Consider the following 20,247-nt stretch of genomic DNA (forward strand, 5'->3'; position numbering starts at 1 on the left):
TGGCTACCCTGAAGGTGCCATGCTGGAGAAATGAAGCAGAGAGACCAATAGAGAAAGATGCCTGAGGGGCCCTGACTGCTCCAGACCCTAGCTGGTCAAGTCTTCTTAGTCCTGGTCCCAGAAACAGAGTCAAGCAGAGGACCCAGACACGGTCTGACAGCAGCCTCATGGGAGACTCTGAGCCAGAAGCCCTCAGCCAAGCTGACCTGCATTCCCAACCCACAGAAACTGCGGGAGATAATAAGTGGCTATTATTGCTTTAGCCAGTAAGTTTTGGAGTATTTGATCTATATTAGCAGCAATAGATAACTAATAGATTTTGGTACCTGGAAGGGCAGTGATGCTGTAACAAAAAAAACTAAAAATGGAGCAGTGGCTTTGAGGGCAGAAGTTAGAAGCGTCTTGAAGAAACTGTGGAATCTGATGGTCCTCAAGGAGGTTGTCCCCGAAGGCTTAAAGGAAAGTAAGGAAGATGATACTGGAAGGTGGAGGAAAGGGATCTTTGTTGTATACTGTGTTAGTCTGCTCCGGCTGCCACAACAAAACACCACAGACTGGGAGGCTTAAGCAACAGAAATTTATTTCTCACAATTCTGGAGGCTGGGAAGTCCAAGATCAAGAGGCCAGTCCAAGATCAGCTCCTGGTGAGAGTTCTCCTCCTGGCTTGCAGATGGCCACCTTCGTACTGTGTCCTCGAATGGACGAGAGAGAGCTCTGGTGTCTCTTCCTCTGCTTATAAGGGCACCAGTCTTACAGATTAGGGCCCCACCCTTACGACCTCATTTAACCTTTATCCCCTCTGCACAGGCCCTGTCTCCAAACACAGTCATCCTGATGGTGGGGCGTCAACACATGCATTCAGCCCATCACATACAGTGAGGGAAATTTTAGCAACACTGCCTTCTGTGGCAAAATGGAAAATGGAAAACGTGCTGAATGAATTGGATGATCTAGCAAAGGAGATTTCCAGGCAGAATGTCAAAGGTGCCCCCGGGCTTCTTCTGGTTGCCTATAATAAAATGAGAAAAGAGAAGACAGGTTAAAGAAAGAACCAGTGAGCACAAAGGAGCCAGGTCTTGCTAGGTTTGAAAATAAAAGTGTCTTGTTCCTAGACTCTGCAGACAGGAAATGATGCTAAAATTTCAAAACTATCTCGAGGAAAAGATCAAATCTAGGGTACTGTCAGGAAAATATGGTCTACCTGAGGAAGTGAGTATAAAGTCCTTTACTAAGACCTTGGAAATATGTAAGGCAATGATTCAAACAAATAAAAAAGTCCTTCATAGATCCCCACCAATAAACAATAGGGCTTCTGGTAATGTTAAGCATGGTGTCCCACAGCAGCCTTATAGCCTTATAGAAATTCAAGGTAGGAAGGGGTTTCTCATTAATATTTGTGGTTGTGACTTTTATCTAATTGTGCAAATTCCAATAAGACTCATAGAAAACTCACAATGATTTTAAGACGATTGCATTGTCTGAAACACTGCTTGTTTGGACTAAAAGGTGCAGAGGCCATACAAAATGAAAATAGGTCTTTGGATATCCAAATAAGAAAGCAGGCTGAGAAAACGACTTAGCTGCAAACGATGACCATCTCTTGTGGAAAAGAAAGGATGGCTCAGAGGGCTTCCGCTTCTGAGCCCAGAGGGTGGAGCCAAGAGCCATGGAGAACCATCGCCAAGCAGGAGGGCTGAGTTCTAATCCAGAAACAGCCCATGTGCCCAGCAGAATTTTAGAATTCCTAAGGACCCCTGTGTTCCTCCCATTTTCCCTTTTTTTTATTGTTATGAGAGGACCTATAATGGCTATCCTTTGCCGTTCCCATCATTGTATATTAGGTAGACGGATGGTAATATATTTCTTTAGTTCACAGGCCTGGAGATCCACAGGAACTGCACACGAGGAGCTGTATTTGAGAAATTCACCCAAGGAGCCTCATCTGAACCCAGACCTGGTTAGATGACAGGGCCCAAGATTTCAAGTTCATGCTATAATGTGACGAGACTTTTGGGGGCCTTGGAAAGGGGTGAGTGTATTTTCATGTGGGAAATATGAATCATCAGGAGCTAGAAGGGAGACTGAAGTAGCCAATTTCCAAGGATCCCTGCCTCCTGGTGTCCTTGCCCTGGGGTAGTCTCCTCCCGCCCTGCCTGAGGGCTGGCCCATGTGACTAGGACAATCAGAGAAAATGAGGCTAGATCATAAGAGGCCTCGCAGCTGCTTCCTTGGACTCAGCTCTTAGCTCTGAGGGAAGCCACTGCCATGATATGAGAACACTCATGCTGCCCCGTGGAGAGGAACTGAGGCCCTGCCGAGGCCGGCACCAACCTGCGGCCATGTGAGTGAAGTACCTTGAGGGCAGATGCTCCAGGCCCAGTCGAGCCTTCAGGTGGGTGCAGCCCAGGTGACGTCTGACCACAGCCACATGAGGGATCCTGAGCCAGAACCATCCAGCCACGCTGCCCCAGAATTTCTGTCCCAGAGAAATCACGAGAGGGAAAAGAATGATTGCTGTTGCTTTAAGACACTAAGTTTTGGGGTGATTTGTTACACACCAGTAAATAACTAACACAAGGCTATAGATGCAGTCACTGGTGATGGAGTAAGAAGAAAATGTGCAGGCACAGGAGAACACGCAGTTTCGGGCAGATGAGAGTCACTTGGCCAGCGTGGTAAAGGACGACTTCTCTCCTGGTGGAGTGTGGGCTCTGGGCTCAGAAGGTGAGGTCCCTGGGGACCCTGGGGACGTCCCTGGGGACGGTGAGACTTTGGCAGACGGCTTCAAGAGGGGAGCTGGCCATCTTAGAAGACTTTCCTTTCAGCACTAAACTCTCTCAGGCTCTGGCTTTCTTCTTGCAAACGAGGCCTTTCCATTCACAGAGCCCTTTTGCCTCCACCTGTCACCATGTGACAGAGGCAGGTCAGGGATTACCATTCCCGTATATCAGAGGACAAGTCTGAGGGACCCACCGGGTAACTGGCTTGCCCAGGCCCTGGGCACTCCCTGTTCACATCACAGCTCTCAGCAGCTCGGAGCAGCCTTCCACTGCCAAAGGAATCAAAGAACACAAAGAGCCCCAGACTGGGCCGGAAATGCACAACACGGAACTGCGTGGAGAGAGGACGCAGGCCAGCTGCTCTGACGGGGATTCTCAAGAAGTAATAACAGACTTTGGTTGCCTTAAAACAATCTTTCACATCTGTTAAAATCCGTGCCTCAGTATGCTGAAGCTGAGCCAATCTCATCACCCAGAGGATGGCCCTCTTCACCGAGTGGCCTCAGGCCTTTCTGGGTCCCTGAGCCCCATCCATGTTACGTGGTGCTCACCTGGCTGGTCTCTAAGGCTCCGTGTGGCTCTGACATTGTAGGATTCGTGAGGAATTTGTGGGACCTCCGATACTGATGTTGGCATAATAATACCAGGCCATTCCCATTGTGAGTCTCCAGTCTACAAAATAAGAACCAGACAGGAAATTGCAGGCAATAATTTATTCTAATTTTCCTACCGTGGGACTTGCTTTATATACATTGCTACGTGGACTCTAATAATACATTAACAGATGAAGAAGGTTTCTGCTGGCTTCCCCAGCCCCTGACATGTGCTCCCCTTTCTTCTAGACTCCCCTGGAGAGGGGACCTCCCTGGGACAGTAGCTGTGATCAAGAATAACTGCAGAGAGCCAGGCAGGAGGCAGGCTGCAAAAAACAACCAGGGCCGTAAAATAAAATGGAATGACATAAAAGAAAATAATACAATATGACAGAAAATGATAAAGTGACAGAGCTAGATTAAAGTCTGAGGGCCCTCAACCCAACACCCACTCTTGGTCTGAGTGTCTAAGAGCAGGGAGACAAATTGGAGTATCTGCCTGTCCAGTCCCACCCGATTGACTTGGCTACCCAGGCCCTGGGGCAGTGGGGGTCACCCTGAAAAAACAGTAAGATGAAGTGGGCCTGCATTGACCACAGTCGATGCTGGCTCTTGGTCTGCTGGGCTTGGCTCTGGGGCCCACGTGAGCCCTGAGCTGACAGTGCATGTTGAGCAGCCATTATCGCTTCACATGGGAAAAGAGCAAACCCCCACCCCTTCCCTACTACATCCATCTCTGCAGTAGCACACAGGACCAGATACAGCTAGAAACCCAGAAACACAGCCGCAAAAACTCAGTAATTTGAAGGCTAAGTTCTGATTCCCTGAAGCAGGACTGCCTGAGAGCCTTGGCGAATGATGTGTCTGCTCTGAAACAAGGAAACAGCAAGTGTGGAGCTGTGCAGGTCGTGAACTGGCGTGGGAAGCAGAAATGGTTTAGCAGAATATGCAGAATCAGGACAAGGCAGGCGACAGGGGAAGTGGATGGTGCTTAAGTTGCTTGTGTCTAAAGAGGTCAATGTCATCCTGGGGACCGGGGGCTGGCAGGTAGCACACGGATCTCTCTGAAGTGGAGCCTCATATTGTGTGTGGCTGATATAAGCACAATTATGATTAGGTTAACTGCTTGAGTAAATGAAATGCAATGGCCTAGCTAATCTGTTTGTTGTCTTTACAAATCCCTAAATAAAGGACGTTTGTTGATACCTTTAAGGCAGACTGACTAACCCATGAGGGCGTAGGCAAGGCGTACAGTAGCTATCATGATGCTCTGCAGAACAGACACGGGACACAGGTCCCCTGTTCTTCCCGCCCCTAGAGGAAAGAGAGAGAGCCTCTCCTGCTCAAGTGTGGGAGCCTCTCCTTTCCCTTTACCTCCCCTTCTCACTCAATTAGAGGGAGACCCAAGACGAAATCTCATATGTCTTGACTCTTTGTCCAGTGCTCTTTCCACTGGGCCATGAAGAAGCAGAACTCAGAGCCTGGGCTCAGAAACACACCAACTCTATCAAGTGAAAGTGGAACATCAACACCAATAATCCTGTCTCCTGTCTCGGATCCACACTCCTCCCTGTTCCTCCCACTCCAGGGCGTCACATATACATGCATGCACACACGAACCCACCTGCTGTGGGGCATCAGCACCCTGGTATGGATTGTGGGGTGGAGATGTGAGAACAGAGCTGTTGGACTGGCCCAGTCTCCAGGAAACACGAGGCAGGAGCGCAGAGGGGATGAAGCCTAGGGTTGGCCTGGGGGCAGGATGGCGGAGTTGGCAGACACTTTGCCCTCTCCCAGTGATGCAGACTACCCACCCATGCACACAGCAGTTCCCTGCCAGCCCATAACGGCTGTGTGGACCATAACTGACCTTACTTATCACTAACCTGCCTGCTCTCTGACCTCATCCCTTGCAACCACCCCCACCCCACCTCAATTCCGGCCCTGGACATGTTGCCTTTGTACAAAGACTCTGGCATCAGAGCCTCTCCTCTCCTCTGTGGACCATGACTTAGTTCATCCTGAAGACCCCACAGCACCTAGTAGCCCCTTCCAGCTCCAGACCTGAAAACACCAAATCCCAGCCTCTGAGCCAGTGTCTTCGCAGGCCCGGCTGCCCCAGGCAAGTGAAGACAGAGAGCAGGGTACTCCCTCTATCCCATCCCTGCATCCAGGGACCAGGAGGCTGCGGTCTGAACAAACATTTCTCCAGAGAAGACATACCTATGGCCAAAAAGCACGTGAAAGGATGCTCATCATCATCAGTCATTAGGGAAATGCAAATCAGAACCACAAAGAGACACTACTTCACACCCATTAGGATGGCCAGCATCAATAAAATGGAAAATAACAAGGGTTGGGGATGATGTGGAGAAGTTGGAATCCGCACGTTTTGCTGGTAGGAATGCAAAATAGCACAGCCACTGTGGAAAATAGTTTGGTGGTTCCTCAAAAAGTTAAACATTGAGTTGCCATTTGATCTAGTAATTCCACTCCTAGGTGCATACCCAAAAGGATCGAAAGCAAGGATTGAAACAGCTACTTGTACAGCTGTGTTCATAGCAGCATTATTCACAATAGCCAAAAAGTGGAAAAAGCCCAAGTGTCCATCGATGTATGAATGGAAAAACAAAATATGGTATATTCATACAATGGAATATTATTCAGCCCTAAAAAGAAATGAAATTCTGACACACGGTACAATGTGGATGAACCTTGGAAAGAGCATGCTAAATCAAAGAAGCCAGCCACAAAAGCATAAACATTGTGATTCCACTTACATGAGGTACCTACAATAGGCAAATTCATAGACACAGAAAGGAGGATAGTGGTTACCAGGGGCTGGTAGAGAGGGGTGAGTGGGGAGTTATTGTTTAATGGGTACAGAGTCTCCCTTGGGGATGATGAAAAAGTTCTGGAAATAGATATTGGTGATCATTACCCAGCACTGTGCATATACTTAGTGCCACTGGAAAGGGTTAAAATGGCAATCTTAAGAAAAAGAAATAAAAATTCATCAATGTTTCTCGCCATTTTAACGGACAGGAGGAGAAAATATAGGTTGCTGTCCTCTTGAAGCCTCTGCACTAAATGGTTGAGGAGGGTAAACATCAGAGGCCCACTCAGCTGCCAGGGCTGGGACTGGGCACCTGTGGGGGTAAAGAGGAAGCTCTCCCGGGACTTCCAGGGACATGCAAGGGCTCTGCGGGAAATCATGGCCAAGGCACTGCTCTCATCCAGGTGGTGACCAGGCGCACACGCAGGAAAGTCCGAGAGGCTTTTGGGGATGGAGTGGGGTCGGGGGAAACACCAGAGCTCACGACATCTTTAATTTAAGGCCTACAAACTTTCCCTAAGTTTGGCCAGCATTTGACCCCAAACTAACCAGAAAATTGCCAGCGCAGAGCGTTAAAGCCAGAGGAGCAAACAAGCCCCCCTCACCGGCTGGGGGTGATGCGAGCTGGGAGGAGCTCATGTTTGGGCACCAGATGGACCTGAGTTCAAGTCCTGACACCTACCAACTATACGGCCTTGGACACATCACTTAACCTTTAGAGGACTTCGATTCTCCACTAAAAACAGGGACAGTCAGATCGATGTATTGTGTTTTATTTTGTTTTGTCCTTCTTAAAAAACTTTCCTGCCTGGGGAGAGACTGCTCCTCAGGACAAGCCAATTCTTAGAGATAACAGAGGACTCAGCGGGGAGCAAGGCTTTGATATGCAAACTAGCCAATCCAGGGCCTTCACTCCTCTATTTCACCGGCCCTTGCACCCAACATCCCAGGGCCAGGCATCAGTAACTAGGGACCACCCCTCCAGCTTAGAGCCTGCCGAAATGATTCAAACTAGCCAATCCTACACTGTTTCCTCTACCCCACCTCGTCTTTGCCACAGAAACCCCAATAAAGGCTCCGGCCTAATGCTTTCCCCTCACTCGTGTCTTCTGCCACCTGACCAAAACCTGTTTTGTGACCCTTAGTGGCACATGGTGACTCCCTCTCTAGGACCTGTAAGCATAGTAAACTTTGCTTTCTCGTGTCTCTCCCATGACCCTCTGTGGCCACACCTGTCCGACCATCACCTGAAAGAACGCAGAGCCCACCTCACAGGACTGATGCGAGGCTGGTAACTGAACAAATCTTACATGCCAGGCAGAGTCCTCTTGACAGCCCTGCAGAGGAGATACTGTCGGCCCTCATGTATTGATGAAGAAGCTAGGGCACAGAGAGGCAAAATAACTTCAGTATTCATTCATCAAACACTTCTTAATGTCTTCCATGATTCTAGACCCTGGGGAAACAGCAATGAACTCGACAGACCCAGTTTGTCCTCAGGTAGCACCCCTGCATCGGAGCAGAGAAGACGGGCCATGAATCAGGTGATTCCGGTCTGTTTCCTGAGTGTAAGGTGGGGACATGCGGGAGCTTTGGGAGCAGCAAGGAGGACGGTCTAGTCCTGAACATCAGGGAGAATGTTCCAGAGGCAGTAACAAGAAAGCTGAGGGCTGAAGGCCAACAGCAATTAGCCAGAGGACAGTGAGGAGAAGAAGGGAATCTGACAGGTTGCCGGGCTGGTACGCAGGTGAAGACGGAAGTAGAAGGCCTGCAACAGGTAGGCAGGCATCCAGCCGTCAATCGCGAGGGTTACCTCTGCCCTCCACCCAACTGTAGAAAGAACACTGCGTTGGGTTCAAAGACATGGCGGTCTGGTCTCAGCTCGGTCCCTCATTTGCTGACTGGCCTTGGGTGACTCACACCTCCACACTGGGTCTCAGTCTTCCACCTGTGAAGAAGCAGGTTGGAATGTTCGACTCTGAAGACGGTTCTATCTCACGCATTCATTCAGCCAACATTTATCCATTGCCTTTCACGTGCCATGCACTTTTCCAGAAGGTGGGAATACATCACTGAACAAAACAGATGACAACCCCTGACCTAATGGAGCTTACGTTCCAGTGGAGAGAAGACAAGCAGTAAACATACATATAATAAATAAGCAAATTATATAGCTATTAGAGAGTGCTATATTAGTAGGTGATATAGAAGAAAAGAAGAAGTAGACTGGGGGGTTAGTTTTCATTTTGAATAGGGTGATTGGGGTAGGCTGCACTGAGGAGGTGTGTTTGAGTGAAGAAGTGAAGGAGGCAAGATTTCAACCTATAGAAACATTCTGGCGAGGAGCAATCGCGGCGAAGGAAATGCAGCGAACACTCTAAGCAGAGAGTGCCGCCATGCTAGAGACACAGCAAGGAGGCAGCACGTCTGTGTCGCAGTGAGAGACGGAAGCACAACTGAAATGAGGCCAGCAAGGTGGGGGGTGGCAGGCAGGTCACAAGGGCCTGGGGGGCCCTGTAAGTTCTCTGGGTTCTATAACTTGCTCCAAGGCCCCAAGGTGCCCAGCCCCTGGCAAACCCTTTGACTTACTTGGGCCCCCAGCAGGAACGTCAGGGTGGTGATCCCAGCCCAGCCTGTTCTGCCAGACGGGGGGCTGGTCTCAGGAATGGCTGCCATGTGTCTTGGCACTGAACTTGGCAGCCTAGACTCAGGCTTGCCATGAGGCCCTCCCACAGACAGGCCATGCGCCCAGGGCCTCTGCCGCCACATCCCGTCCCTCAGCAGGGCTGTCTCCCTCCCTGTCGTTCAGCCTATCTCCTCATTGCCCGGCACAAAGGAGACAGGAGGGCAGGCACTGCTGTGTTCCGTGTTCCGGGGTTCCTGATGCTTCCCCCGCCCCACCCTGCTCCCCAGACTGACGCCTTTACTGCTAATTGACATTTATTGCTCACTCCATCACTTGGAAACCCGTTTCAGCCCCCAGTTGCTCTCTGGGCCTCTGAAAAGTAAAAAAATCACTTAGGCTTCTAACTGAACAATAATTATCTTGGCATTGCTTAGCCTACCAGGCCTCTCACCCTAACATATTACCTCTCTCCTCTTTCCAACTTGGAAAAAAATACAGGAATCAATGTATGAAACTCATTTATTGTCCACTTCACAGGCTGCACGGCAAATAGTCTGTGGAGGCCTTTTAAAAGCCACTCTCCTCGCTCACATTCTGCTCCGAAGGTTGCTCTGTCTTTTCCTCACCCATTGATTTTTGTGTCTTGTTAGGATTGTTCTGTGTTCCTGAGGAATTAATAACGAAATGAGTCAAAGTCTGTGAGCGGCGGCTCGGCCAGCTGGGCTCCCCTGGATAGCCAGTCTGCGCCCTGCTGCCTTCCTGCTTCACACCAGGAGAACGAGGGTGTCCCCAAGAATGAAGCCTGGGCTGGAGGACAGCCTTGGGGTTCCTGGTCTTACTCTGCATTGCCGAGGAGGAGTAGGGGATGCTCTGGGTTGATCCTGGAGGCGTGAGGATCGAGTGTAGACCTCTGAAGATACCGGAGAATTCACCGAGAATGGCGAAAGGATGTGGTTTTGGAGTCAGACAGACTTGAGTCTGAATCCAGAGTTAATTGGTTACCGGCTCCCAGTTACTGACCTCAGTGTGCAGACTGGGATCACTAAACATTCAGGTTCAGTCCAGGCTGGCATCAGTGTCCAGGAAGCTTTACACGGGCCCTTGGGTCCAGAGAAAGACTCTAACTGGGACACTGCACTACATACAAAACAGGAATCAGCACAGTGGCTAAGCGTGTGGACTGGGAGCCAGACTTCCTGGGTCCAAATCCGGACTCCGTCACTTACTAGCTGTGTAAGCTTAGGCAAGTCTCTTAACCTTTTGTGCCTCAGTTTCCTCACCTGTAAAATGGGGCTAATCATTGTTCCTCATGGAGTTATTGTTAAGATTAATGAGTTATTATATTTTAAGGGCTTAGAAAAGTGTCTGGCAACTAGTCGGTGCTATAGAGGGTTAACTTTAAAAAAAAGAAAAATGAGGGCTAGCCTATCACAGAAAAGTTCATCATAATTTTCCCTTCCTATCCAGTGGTAGTATGAGTAGAAGTTATTGATGGCTTTACAAACACAGGTGCCATCTCTAGTGCTTCCTTCTGCCCCAACCCACCAATCGCCAAGTCTTTCTGCCTCTATCACCACAGGGCAGGCAAGCCAACATCAGTCCTCCTCTGGACTTTGGACCAGTCACTGCCTAACTGCTCTCTGGTCTCCCTATCTCTAGTCTCACATTCTCCAGTCCACTCATCACACTTCCAGAGAAGTGATCTTTATAAATCACAGATCTGGTCGTATTGCCCATTTTAGTCCACTCCATTGGGCTTCTCCCATTGTCTACAGGAGTCATTGAAACTCTTTGACACACAAGGTCCTGCATGGTCCTCTGCAAGTTTCTGCAAACTCATTTACTGCCCTCAGCCCCACTCTTTATACTCCAGCTGCACTAAACTGCCTTTTGTCACACACACACACGTACATACGCTCCATACTTCATTTGTTCTGTTCTCTTTCCCTGAAATATCCTCCCAGCTTTCCCCATCTCCCTCCACCCACACCTCGTCTCCACACCACCATCCCCGCACCACGCTTGGCTAGCAACCAAATCCAGCTAGCACCTGTGACCTGGGTGTTACTTCTTCCCAGAGTCCTTCCCTGAAGCCACAGTTGGATTAGACATCTGTGTCCATTAGAATAATCCTAGATAACAAATACATTCCTAAATCTCAGTGACTTAACCCAATCGGAGTGTATTTCTCATTCCAGGATAGTCTAGCGTGGGTGTTCTGGTCAGCGAGCAGCTTTCCCTCCCATGGAATTTAGGGATTTATCTTTTGGTTCTGTAACCCCCAGGGCCTCAGAGTCTTCTGCATCCAGCTGATGGAAGGGGTAAGGGGGAGTAGAAGAGGCATACCCGCTTCTTAAAATCCCTGGACAGAAGCAGAACACCTCATTCCCCCCCATTCCTTGTGAGAACTAGTCGCGGGGTCACTCCTGGATGAAAGATAGTTACCGCGCCACCGGGTGGACAGCTGGCCCTTGCAGCCTCAGGGCAGTTTCTTGGTTCTCCTCTGGCACCCTGTCCCTTCATCCACCTCAGAGATATCAAAATGTGTGGCTATGATCTTTTCCAGGCCCGCTTCCCCCATCACACTGTGAGCTCCTGGGGGCAAGGGCCTCGTTCCGTTCACCTCCATGTACCCAACCCTGGCATTGGTGCTCAGTCCTGTTGTTGGATGAATGGATGGCCCGAGTCAGAACCAGGTCAGTGACTGGGTGGGTCTGACCTGCAGGCAGAAGGTTTTCCCCGCAAGCACCTGAGCCGGACTGGGGAAGGCAGGGGTTGCTGGGATGGAGCACGGAGGGAGACCTTCCCAGGAAAAACTAAAACATAGGGGGAGTGCTTGGGCCCTTTGGAGAGGTTTGCATCTTTATCTCCATGGTATTTCTCAGGCCAGAAAGGGCTCGAAGTCTGAGAGCTCTGAAACACATCCCCTTCATAGGGGTCACTCACGGGCAGCCCATGCCGTGTGCCAAGCGCTGCTCTGGGTGCTGTGCCTGAATTAACTCATAAATCCTCACAACTCCATCTTACAGATGAGGAAATGAGGCTCAGCTCAAAGGTTAACTGACACGTGCTACTCTCTACCCATGTGCTTGCCTTCCTTCTCTGGAACCCCAGAAGCCCTTGGACGAGGATGATTTGAGCCTATCTTCCAGCACTTCTGTCAGTGAGAGTTAGGTTTGGGGAAGCAGCAGAGATTTGAGTTCCTGGAGGCCAAAGCAGACATTCTGGAGCTTTCTTACCCCAATCTGAACCTCAGGGCTCAGGTAACAGGCCAATGGTCTGAGAACAAATTTCCAAGATTATTCTTCACTTTGAACACTAAGCATTTTTCAAGCTAAGAGAGACTGCACCCTCCATTGCAGTTTACGTCTTACAATGTCCTTTGTCAAATTAAAAACAGTAGAGTTGGAGCCAAATAACAAACAGCAGGGCTCCAAGCCCATCTCAACATGACACTTGTATGGGATTAACAGTGATAATATTATGACAGGAGGCTGATGTCTCTACGTCCAACACCAGGGCTGAATACCCAGCAGCCAGTGGTACGGAAACACAGCTCCTCTCAGCCATGCTTCACGTCCCTTCCACCTGGCATCTCCATGGTCTGACTGGATAACCACCACCGCCCCTCCTGGGAAATCACCACTTCAGAAATGTCCTACACTGATGACAAGAGAAACAGCTGTAATTTGTCATTATAGAAATATCCAATTATCAGGCCACTGAGTGACGACTGGAGCCTCTGTCCTCACTACCATCAGTCTGGGCTCTGAGCTACACACCTGTCACTGCCAGGCCTGCCAGGCGACAGCCACGGAAGAGCCTGGCTTCCCTCCCCAGCTCCTCGGAGAGTCCAGAAGCCCCTGCCTCTGGCGGAAGCAGGTCTCTCCAAGGCCTCTTCCTGATGCAAGTGCTGGAAGAGCAGGTCAGGAGCAGCAACACCTGAACCACCACCTCCTCCAAGATGGCCGCAGAAGTCACTCTTCCTCCTCAGTTTCCCACAAGCCGATGGAGTGGCCTGTGACAAAGTAAGGTGCTCAGACTTTGAAGCCAGGCAGACCTGGGTCCAATTCATGTCTCCAGGACATCCTAGCTATGTCACCTGTGAGGCACACCGGGGACAGAGTCTTCCATGGGTGAAATACACTAGGGAAAAAGCAAATGAATGAAAAACAGCTGGACCTGGGACAGTAATGAGCCAACAGAGACAAGTACTAACTGTTTTACATGTATTGACTCATTTTTATCCACACAACAACCCTACACAGCGGGTACTATTATCATGTCTATTTTAAAATTGAGGAAACTGAGGCAAAGAAAGTTTTTGGAATTGAACCAAGGACACCTGGCTGTGATTGGCACACATGGGGTTCACACCCAGCAGGCTGGTTCAAGGGCTGTGCTCCTCATTTTTTATATTCCTCTTAAGAAGTGTTATTGATGTTAAGTTCTTTACACATTTTCCATCATTTAATCCCCACAATACATTTTGCCCAGTGTACAGATGAGGAAATCGAGACCAGAAAGGTTAAGTAATTTACCCAAGTTCACACTCAGCAGCAGAGCCGGGACTCAAAGCCGGGCCTTCTGGAACAGTCTGTGTACCAATCCACTCTACATACATATTGTGCTGTGGTTACTTAATTACTATACATGCACATTTGTATTTAATTAATTCTCCCAACAACTCCTGAGAAAGGTACTGTTATTACCTCCATTTTGTAAATTGGAAAGGTAAAGATTATAGAATCTAAGCAAATTACAGTCAGTAATGAGGATCCAGGATTCAAATCCAGGCATTGTCTAGAATCCTCTGCTTAAACCTCTATGCTGCAGTCACACCCTACCGTAACCCAATGCCTTCTCATACGTGGAGCATGTGAAATTGAGTTCAATTGACCTGAAATACAAATGATCTCCTCAACAACTGGCCGAATGCCACCTCCTCCTAGATGGCCTCCCTCAGTCCTGTGGCAGAAGTCGTCTCTCCTTCCTCTGTTTAATCTCTGATTTTTTTCTGGCTTTTGCACCCAGAGTGGCTCTTGATTGCTCTATGGATAGTCCTGCTGGGATTGAGAGAAATTCTCCATGCAGAGAAGTTAAATGTGCTCTGGCCTGGCCCAGATGTCTCTGCTGTGAGCGACACTGGAGAGCTGAGCCCGGGAAAAGTGAGAAGGCAGCCATGGGAGAGCACGGTCTGCAGCCCAGGGCCAGAGGCCTCGTGAGAAACAAGAAGAACCGCAAGGACAGGAAAAGTAGAGAAGAGACCACAGCAACAAGACTTGGAGAAGCAATAAGCAATGGATGAGTGGCCACGGACTGGGCAGAGCTGAGGACGCCAAAGCCTAAACTGACAGTGGAGAAAGCTGAGCATTAACACAATAACAAAAGGCACAGAAATTAGTACCTCTGGGCTTGAGGTGATGGGGTAAAACAGGTTAGACTGGTTGAGAATTATTTAAAAAGCAATTAGAATCCTAAATCCCTTCCACAACTCTGTGCCTTCAGGCAACTGTCCTGCCCAAGTCTAGAGAAGACTAGATGTTTATTTTCTGCAGAGGACACAACAGGGGGCATCTGGACTGAGGGACAACAGAGCCAGTTGAAGGCCAAGATACCACATTAAATGGAGTGACCACAGTATACAGAATGTTCAGGCTCCCATCTTTCTTCCTGCACTGGGACCCCAGAATTTCAGCAACCAGGGCTTTACCTTCCAGACAGGAGAGTGGAAGAGTCTATAAGAGGAATCTGGTTGGTCCAAGAGGAAGTATTCTTAAAAATTGATATCAGGGTTTTCCCCAACAAATTGCACAGTTGGATTACCTTACAGAAAATGTCCCTGTTGACATACACCCCCCTCCCCACATGCTTTTTAGTCCCCAGCTCCTAAACATGAGCAGATATCCGAAGATTACCAGGCACCTCAAGAAAATCCCCAACATGAAGGACAGACACCAAAAGAAACAAGGAGGACAGGGGAGGAACCTGAAGGAAACAGGCTATCCAAGGAGGACAACATTAAAAATAACCTCAATATCCTCAGAGATATAAAAGGGTACATTACATCCATGAAACAAGAATAGGATGCTACAAAAGGAGCATGGGAAATTCAGAAAACAAGAAAGAGCTCCAGGGAATTAAAAATGTGAGAGCAGAAATGAGAAACTCAATAGAAGGGTTGAAGGATTTAGGAAATCTCCCAGAAAGATGGAAAAGGAAGAAAATAAGATAAGATAAAGAACCAGTTCAGTAGGTCCAACACCCAAGTGATGGGAACTCCAGAAACAGAAAAACCTTTAACACCAATTCAAGATTGTCCAGATCTGTAGGCCATGAGTTTCCAGATCAAAAGTGCCACTGAGTGCCCAGGGAAATAGATAAAAATACCAAACCAGGCATGTTAATGTGAAATTTCAAAACACAGCGCACAGAGAGAAGAGGCTACAGGTACACAGAATTAGGAGTTAGAATGGTTTCAGACTTCTCAAAAGTAACCCTGGAAGCTGGAAGACAATGGAATAATGAATTCAAAATTCTGAAGGAAAAAAAATACAGATGGGCAAGGTCTCAAAAAGTTTACATCCCACACCCCACGTCTCAGGAAGCTACTGATGATTTGCTTCACCCAGATTAGAGCATAAGCCAGAAAAGAGGAAGAATGAACTACAGGAAACAGAAGACCCAGCACAGGAGAGAGGCAAGGGGAATGCCTTCAAGAAGATGAGTTGATAGACTCTCTGCGGGGAATGAAGGAAACGTGGACAACCTTTGGAGAGTTTGGGGTTGAACTGGTGTTAAGAATGTGGACTGTCCAACACACACACAAACAAAAGGCAGTTACTTAACTCCAGGGAAAACAAGATTGTTCAGGGAAGGAAAGTAATCAAAGTTTACTATAAACGACTCAGACCTGAATAGCACGCATGGTCCTAATATGGTAAACATGGAATGTTGATCTCAGCAAAATTCTGATTATGTTGGGAGGATGGGAAGATGGAAGGGTGCGCGTGTGTGCTGGGACAAGGGAAAGAAGGGGAGCTGAGCCTACATTTTCCATAGTGGGAAGTCAATAGGTGATGCCAGAAACAAACCCCCAGAAATCAAGAAGCAGCAATACAAATATATCGTTGTAGATGAGATGATAAAGACCAAAATACACCCAGAAAAGGTGAAAGTGGTGGCCTCTGTGGAGGGGAAATGGACAAGGTGACTAGAGACTGCGTCTTCTCTAAGCAAACCTTGGAGAACCAGTTGAGTCTTTATATTATGTGCCCGTATAATTCTGACAAAAATTAAAACTTAAAAAAAGGAGCTTTCCCTGGCTTTGGCGTGGGAACTGAAGGAACAGGATGGCATTCTCTGAAAGAACCCGGGCCCTTTCATGCTTTGACAGTGAAATAAATAGCTATAATCATACCGCTGCACTTCTGTACCACCTTCGAGTTTATTCATTCATTTATTCAGCAAATATTGATCAAGGTCCCACTGTGTGAAAGCAATTTCACATCCATTATGTCTGATGATCTGGCTTTCAGAAATTACAGAGAAGTAACGTGGGCTCGTGGCTCCCTCTCTTGTCAAGTTTATACAGGGGCCACTGAGTCCCCAGGGAGGGAGAAGATGGGGTCTGTTCCCGTGATGCTGGGGGTAGAAGAAACAGACGCAGGTGGGCCCCTCTTGGCTGCAGTGGATGCTCCTCCAGACTGTCTAAAATGAGACATCTCACCACCCGAGGATTAGTTTCCTTCCAAACTAATTCCCGCCCATGAGATAAATTCACATTTCCCCCATTAATGAGGCTCATGAGAAAACAGAGAGAGATGAAGGAATAGGTGTCTGTTCTCCCTTTTGTGGAATATTTGTGACCTAGAAAAAGTATGTAGTTGAAGTTCTACCCCTCGCTGATGAGGGGAGAGGAATCTACACAGCACACAGTTTGGTCATAGGAAATACACCCTCCCTGAGCATGTCCTGCTCACTGTCAGTCACCAGAAATTTGGAGGCAGCTCTCCTGTCCCTGCCACAGGGAGCCTGCATCACCTCTTCTACTTGAGAAGCAGTCCTGCCATCTTTGGCAATGTCATCTCCCATGTGAGAGGTGTCTGGGCTATATGCCAAGGAGCCACTGACACAGCCTTAGGATCAAGGTGCATGAAAGCAAGACCAGTGACCCTCCATGCTAAGAAGAAAGGGTCACCAGAGACCTACTTATTCAATGGGGTCAGCTACCCTACCATGGAGGAAGAGAAGAGAGGAAGTGGGGAGGCAGGTTCAAAGGGGAGACAACATGGAGCTCGCCCTCTGCAGCCTACTTAATATCACACTTGGCTTTCAGTGACTCCTCCTCATTATAGACTCCCTGAGTCCCAGCCAAGACAGAGGGGGCAATCGTCAACACTGAGACTGTTCATTGCACTTGCCCATTGTAAAAGCTACATTTCAGAGCCAAAAGATGAGCTAATATTCTACTTCAATGTCAGTAGTAAAGAGCAAATAACTTTAGGCATGAGAACCAGGAAATAAGAAGACAGCTTTAATGCTTCCATAGAGAAGCAAATATTTGCACTTATTAATATCCTGAAACCCATGTCGCCATGAATAGTTCCTTCTCCTTTTATCCCACGCCTTTTGTCTAACACAGTGATATATTGCCACCCTTTCAAACTCCTGACACAGATGACATTGAAGCAAATTATGTACCTCGGCCAGATTTCTCAGTTGAAATGGAGATAGCTGATGTGTACATTTTTCCATCTAATTAACATTCCGCAGTTTGAATAGCTGTTATCAGGCCCTGGGTCCCACATGAATGGGTGAATAGATAGAAAGATCCATAAACAGCTTGGCTTGCATAGAATGAGGTTTTTCTCCAGACAAAGAGGAAATGGAATGAATCATTGTCATCTGGATGGTAGCAGCCATCAGAGACTAGCATAAGCATGCTGGCCCCTGTGTGCAGAGCACAAGAGTGTTGCCTAGCACCAGCAGTCGGCTCTGGAGGATCTTTGCCCGCTCCCCACCTCTGCGTGTGGCCATGTAATTGTTTTCACCCAGGTCTTTCTTTACACTGTGTGGTGGTTTCCAAAAATATGTTCTACCTTTTTCGACACGCTTCCACTCGAGAAGTGTAGATTAATTCTCCTCCCCTTGTACTTAGTGATTCGCTTCTGACAAACAGAATATGGGTAAAGTGATGGTGTATAACTTCTGAGTCTAGATCAAAAAAATGCACTGCTTGCCCTCTCTCCACTCACTCACTCTGGGGAAAACCAGCTGCCATTGCAAGAGGCCACTCCTACAGTCTCATAGAGAGAAACTGAGGCCTCCTGCCAACAGCCATGGGAGTGAACCGTCCTGCAAGTAGATCCCTAGCCTCAGACAAGCCTTTGGATGAGTCCACAGCCCAAGCAACATCGTGACTACAACCTCCTGAGAGACCTTGAGCCACAACTACCAGCTAAACCACTCCCGAATTCCTGACTCTCAGAAACTGAGTGAGATAACAGATGTTTGTTGTTTTAAGCTGCTAACTTTTGGGGTGATCTACTCCACAGCTATAGACAACTAACACACACTGTGACTTCTCTTGACTCTCAACACCACACTTATAGAAAAAAAATTTTTTTTCTCCCAAATATTCAAAAGCCAAGATGACTACAGCCTCTACAGCAAGACTCCAGAGCCAATGGAAAGTGAGCACGAGGGGATCAAAAGCTTGCTCAGGCCTTCAACAAGCTGGCCAAATCTCCGGGAACTGCACAGTTTGCTAGAGAAGGGAAAAGAGAAATTGAAGGGAAATGTCAAAGGCTTGCCCCAGGCCACTCATTACTTACTCCCTCCTTCCTCTGTGCATCCTTCAAGTACCCTCGCCTCGCACAGAACTCACCATGTTCTGCAGCCTCTTTCATCAGCTGTATGCATGCTCTTGGCCCTGCCTAACGCCTGTACACTGGTCTCCCCCTAGAAACGTGCAGCTGGCCACATGGGTGCTCATACCTGCAGACCCCAGCCCATGTCATGTCCCAAGCCAACTCTGGCCAGGACAGGCAGTGTCAGAGGTCCCTCAGTGCTTTCAGAGCAAGCTGGACATGGAAACCTCCATGAGTGCAGTAACCACAAATTAGCAGAGTGGATAAAGGCCTTCATTTTGGAGCTAGACAGAAATGGGTTTGATTCCAGAAGCCACTGTTGACCAGCTGCTTGGGCCTGGACAAGATAAGTAACCAATCCTTGGATTCCTCCTCTGTGAAATGGGAGCATAATACTACCTACCTTAAATAAGATCACATTAAATCTATGTAACCTCTTAATACAGGGCCTGACGCCTTACTCAGTAAGTGTTGCTGGTAAGACTGGAGTAGCAGGGTTGCTGTCACAAGCTTAGAAGCCCTTTCCGGCCCTGAGCAGTTCATTCCATCGCAGTATAAATCCTGGTGACGCCTCATACCTGGTGTGTGGGCCTGGTTTCCTGTGGCTAGTTTTGGGGGTCTTTCCTTGCCATTTTGCCCATTCTCCCCTGGTTTCTGTCAGCTCTGGTCTTGGCTTCTGCCTGACTCCCAGGCCACTCCGAGGCCGTAGTCATGCTCTGCCCTTGCTGGTATCTGCCCACATCCACCCTTGAACACCCTGTCTCACCGTGGCCAGCCCCAGCTGGTCGGTGGGACATGAAAAGGAGCTCACCACCCCTACCGCAATATATGTCTGTGTATCTTCAAAAGGTTGCTTATCTGTTTTGTCTTTAGGAGGAAAGAAGGAAACTAGTCGCCTCCTCTCAAGGAGGGAACTGCCTATTCTGGGGAAAACAGCTGAGGTAATTTATATACCCTGCTTAATTACTTCACTACCAGACTCCCAGCTAAGTTGCCCTAGCAACGCCTAGCAACCGGCCACTGTCACCAGCTGCTTCTGTAAGAGAGTTCTCCTAACTCCTTATAAACAGTCTTTATTTGGTAGCCTTGGTGCAGAAGAGAGTAGATTACCTAGGACTCTGAATGGGATGTAAACGGCTTCCTGCCATCCCCCTCGCTGGGCTTTGGCTCCCTCTTCCTGCATGGGTGCCGCGGCATCGCTCCAGGGCTGAGCGCCCCCCAGAAACGGGTGGAAGCTGTAACAGGTAGTGTTTCAGAGCACCTCTTGAGAGTCAGATGGTCATTCTAGCTGTGTGACATTGGGAATATTATTTAACCTTGCTGTGCCTCAGTTTCTCCATCTGTAAAATGGGGGCGATAATACCCCCAAAGATAATGCCCAGTACCTGGCATATAGTACACATGCGACGTCAGTTGTGATGATGATGGACAATCTCAGATGACAAAACAGCAGCCATCTTCCTCACACTGCAGCAGAACCAGCCAGTCTGGGCATGCACGTGATTGTGAAATGCAGAGTGTCTGCCTCCGGGATTACACA

At 48.4% G+C, this 20,247-nt stretch overlaps 1 protein-coding gene across 8 annotated transcripts in view; it reads right to left on the reverse strand.

Annotated features, from left to right (window-relative positions):
- Nucleotides 1–608: 608 nt before the first annotated feature.
- LOC124225762 (uncharacterized) overlaps nt 609–20,247 on the reverse strand; it is a 70,097-nt gene continuing 50,458 nt past the window's right edge. For 4 of the 8 annotated variants that reach the window (XR_006885092.1, XR_006885089.1, XR_006885091.1 and 1 more), the window contains 3 exons: nt 3,332–3,452; nt 2,355–2,476; nt 609–1,009 (listed from right to left, as the gene is read on the reverse strand). Coding sequence is in view for 4 of the 8 variants with exons in the window: in XM_046638414.1 (XP_046494370.1) it covers nt 979–1,009; nt 2,355–2,476; nt 3,332–3,452 (274 nt within the window). In the remaining 4 variants the exon portion in view is untranslated. Of the gene's footprint in view, nt 1,010–2,331; nt 2,477–3,331; nt 3,453–8,022; nt 8,149–20,247 lie in introns of those variants that run through there. The other 4 variants (XM_046638415.1, XM_046638412.1, XR_006885093.1 and 1 more) reach the window with 3 other exon arrangements.

Source organism: Equus quagga, chromosome 14 (assembly GCF_021613505.1).
Source record: "Equus quagga isolate Etosha38 chromosome 14, UCLA_HA_Equagga_1.0, whole genome shotgun sequence".
NCBI classification, from domain to species: Eukaryota; Metazoa; Chordata; class Mammalia; order Perissodactyla; family Equidae; genus Equus; species Equus quagga.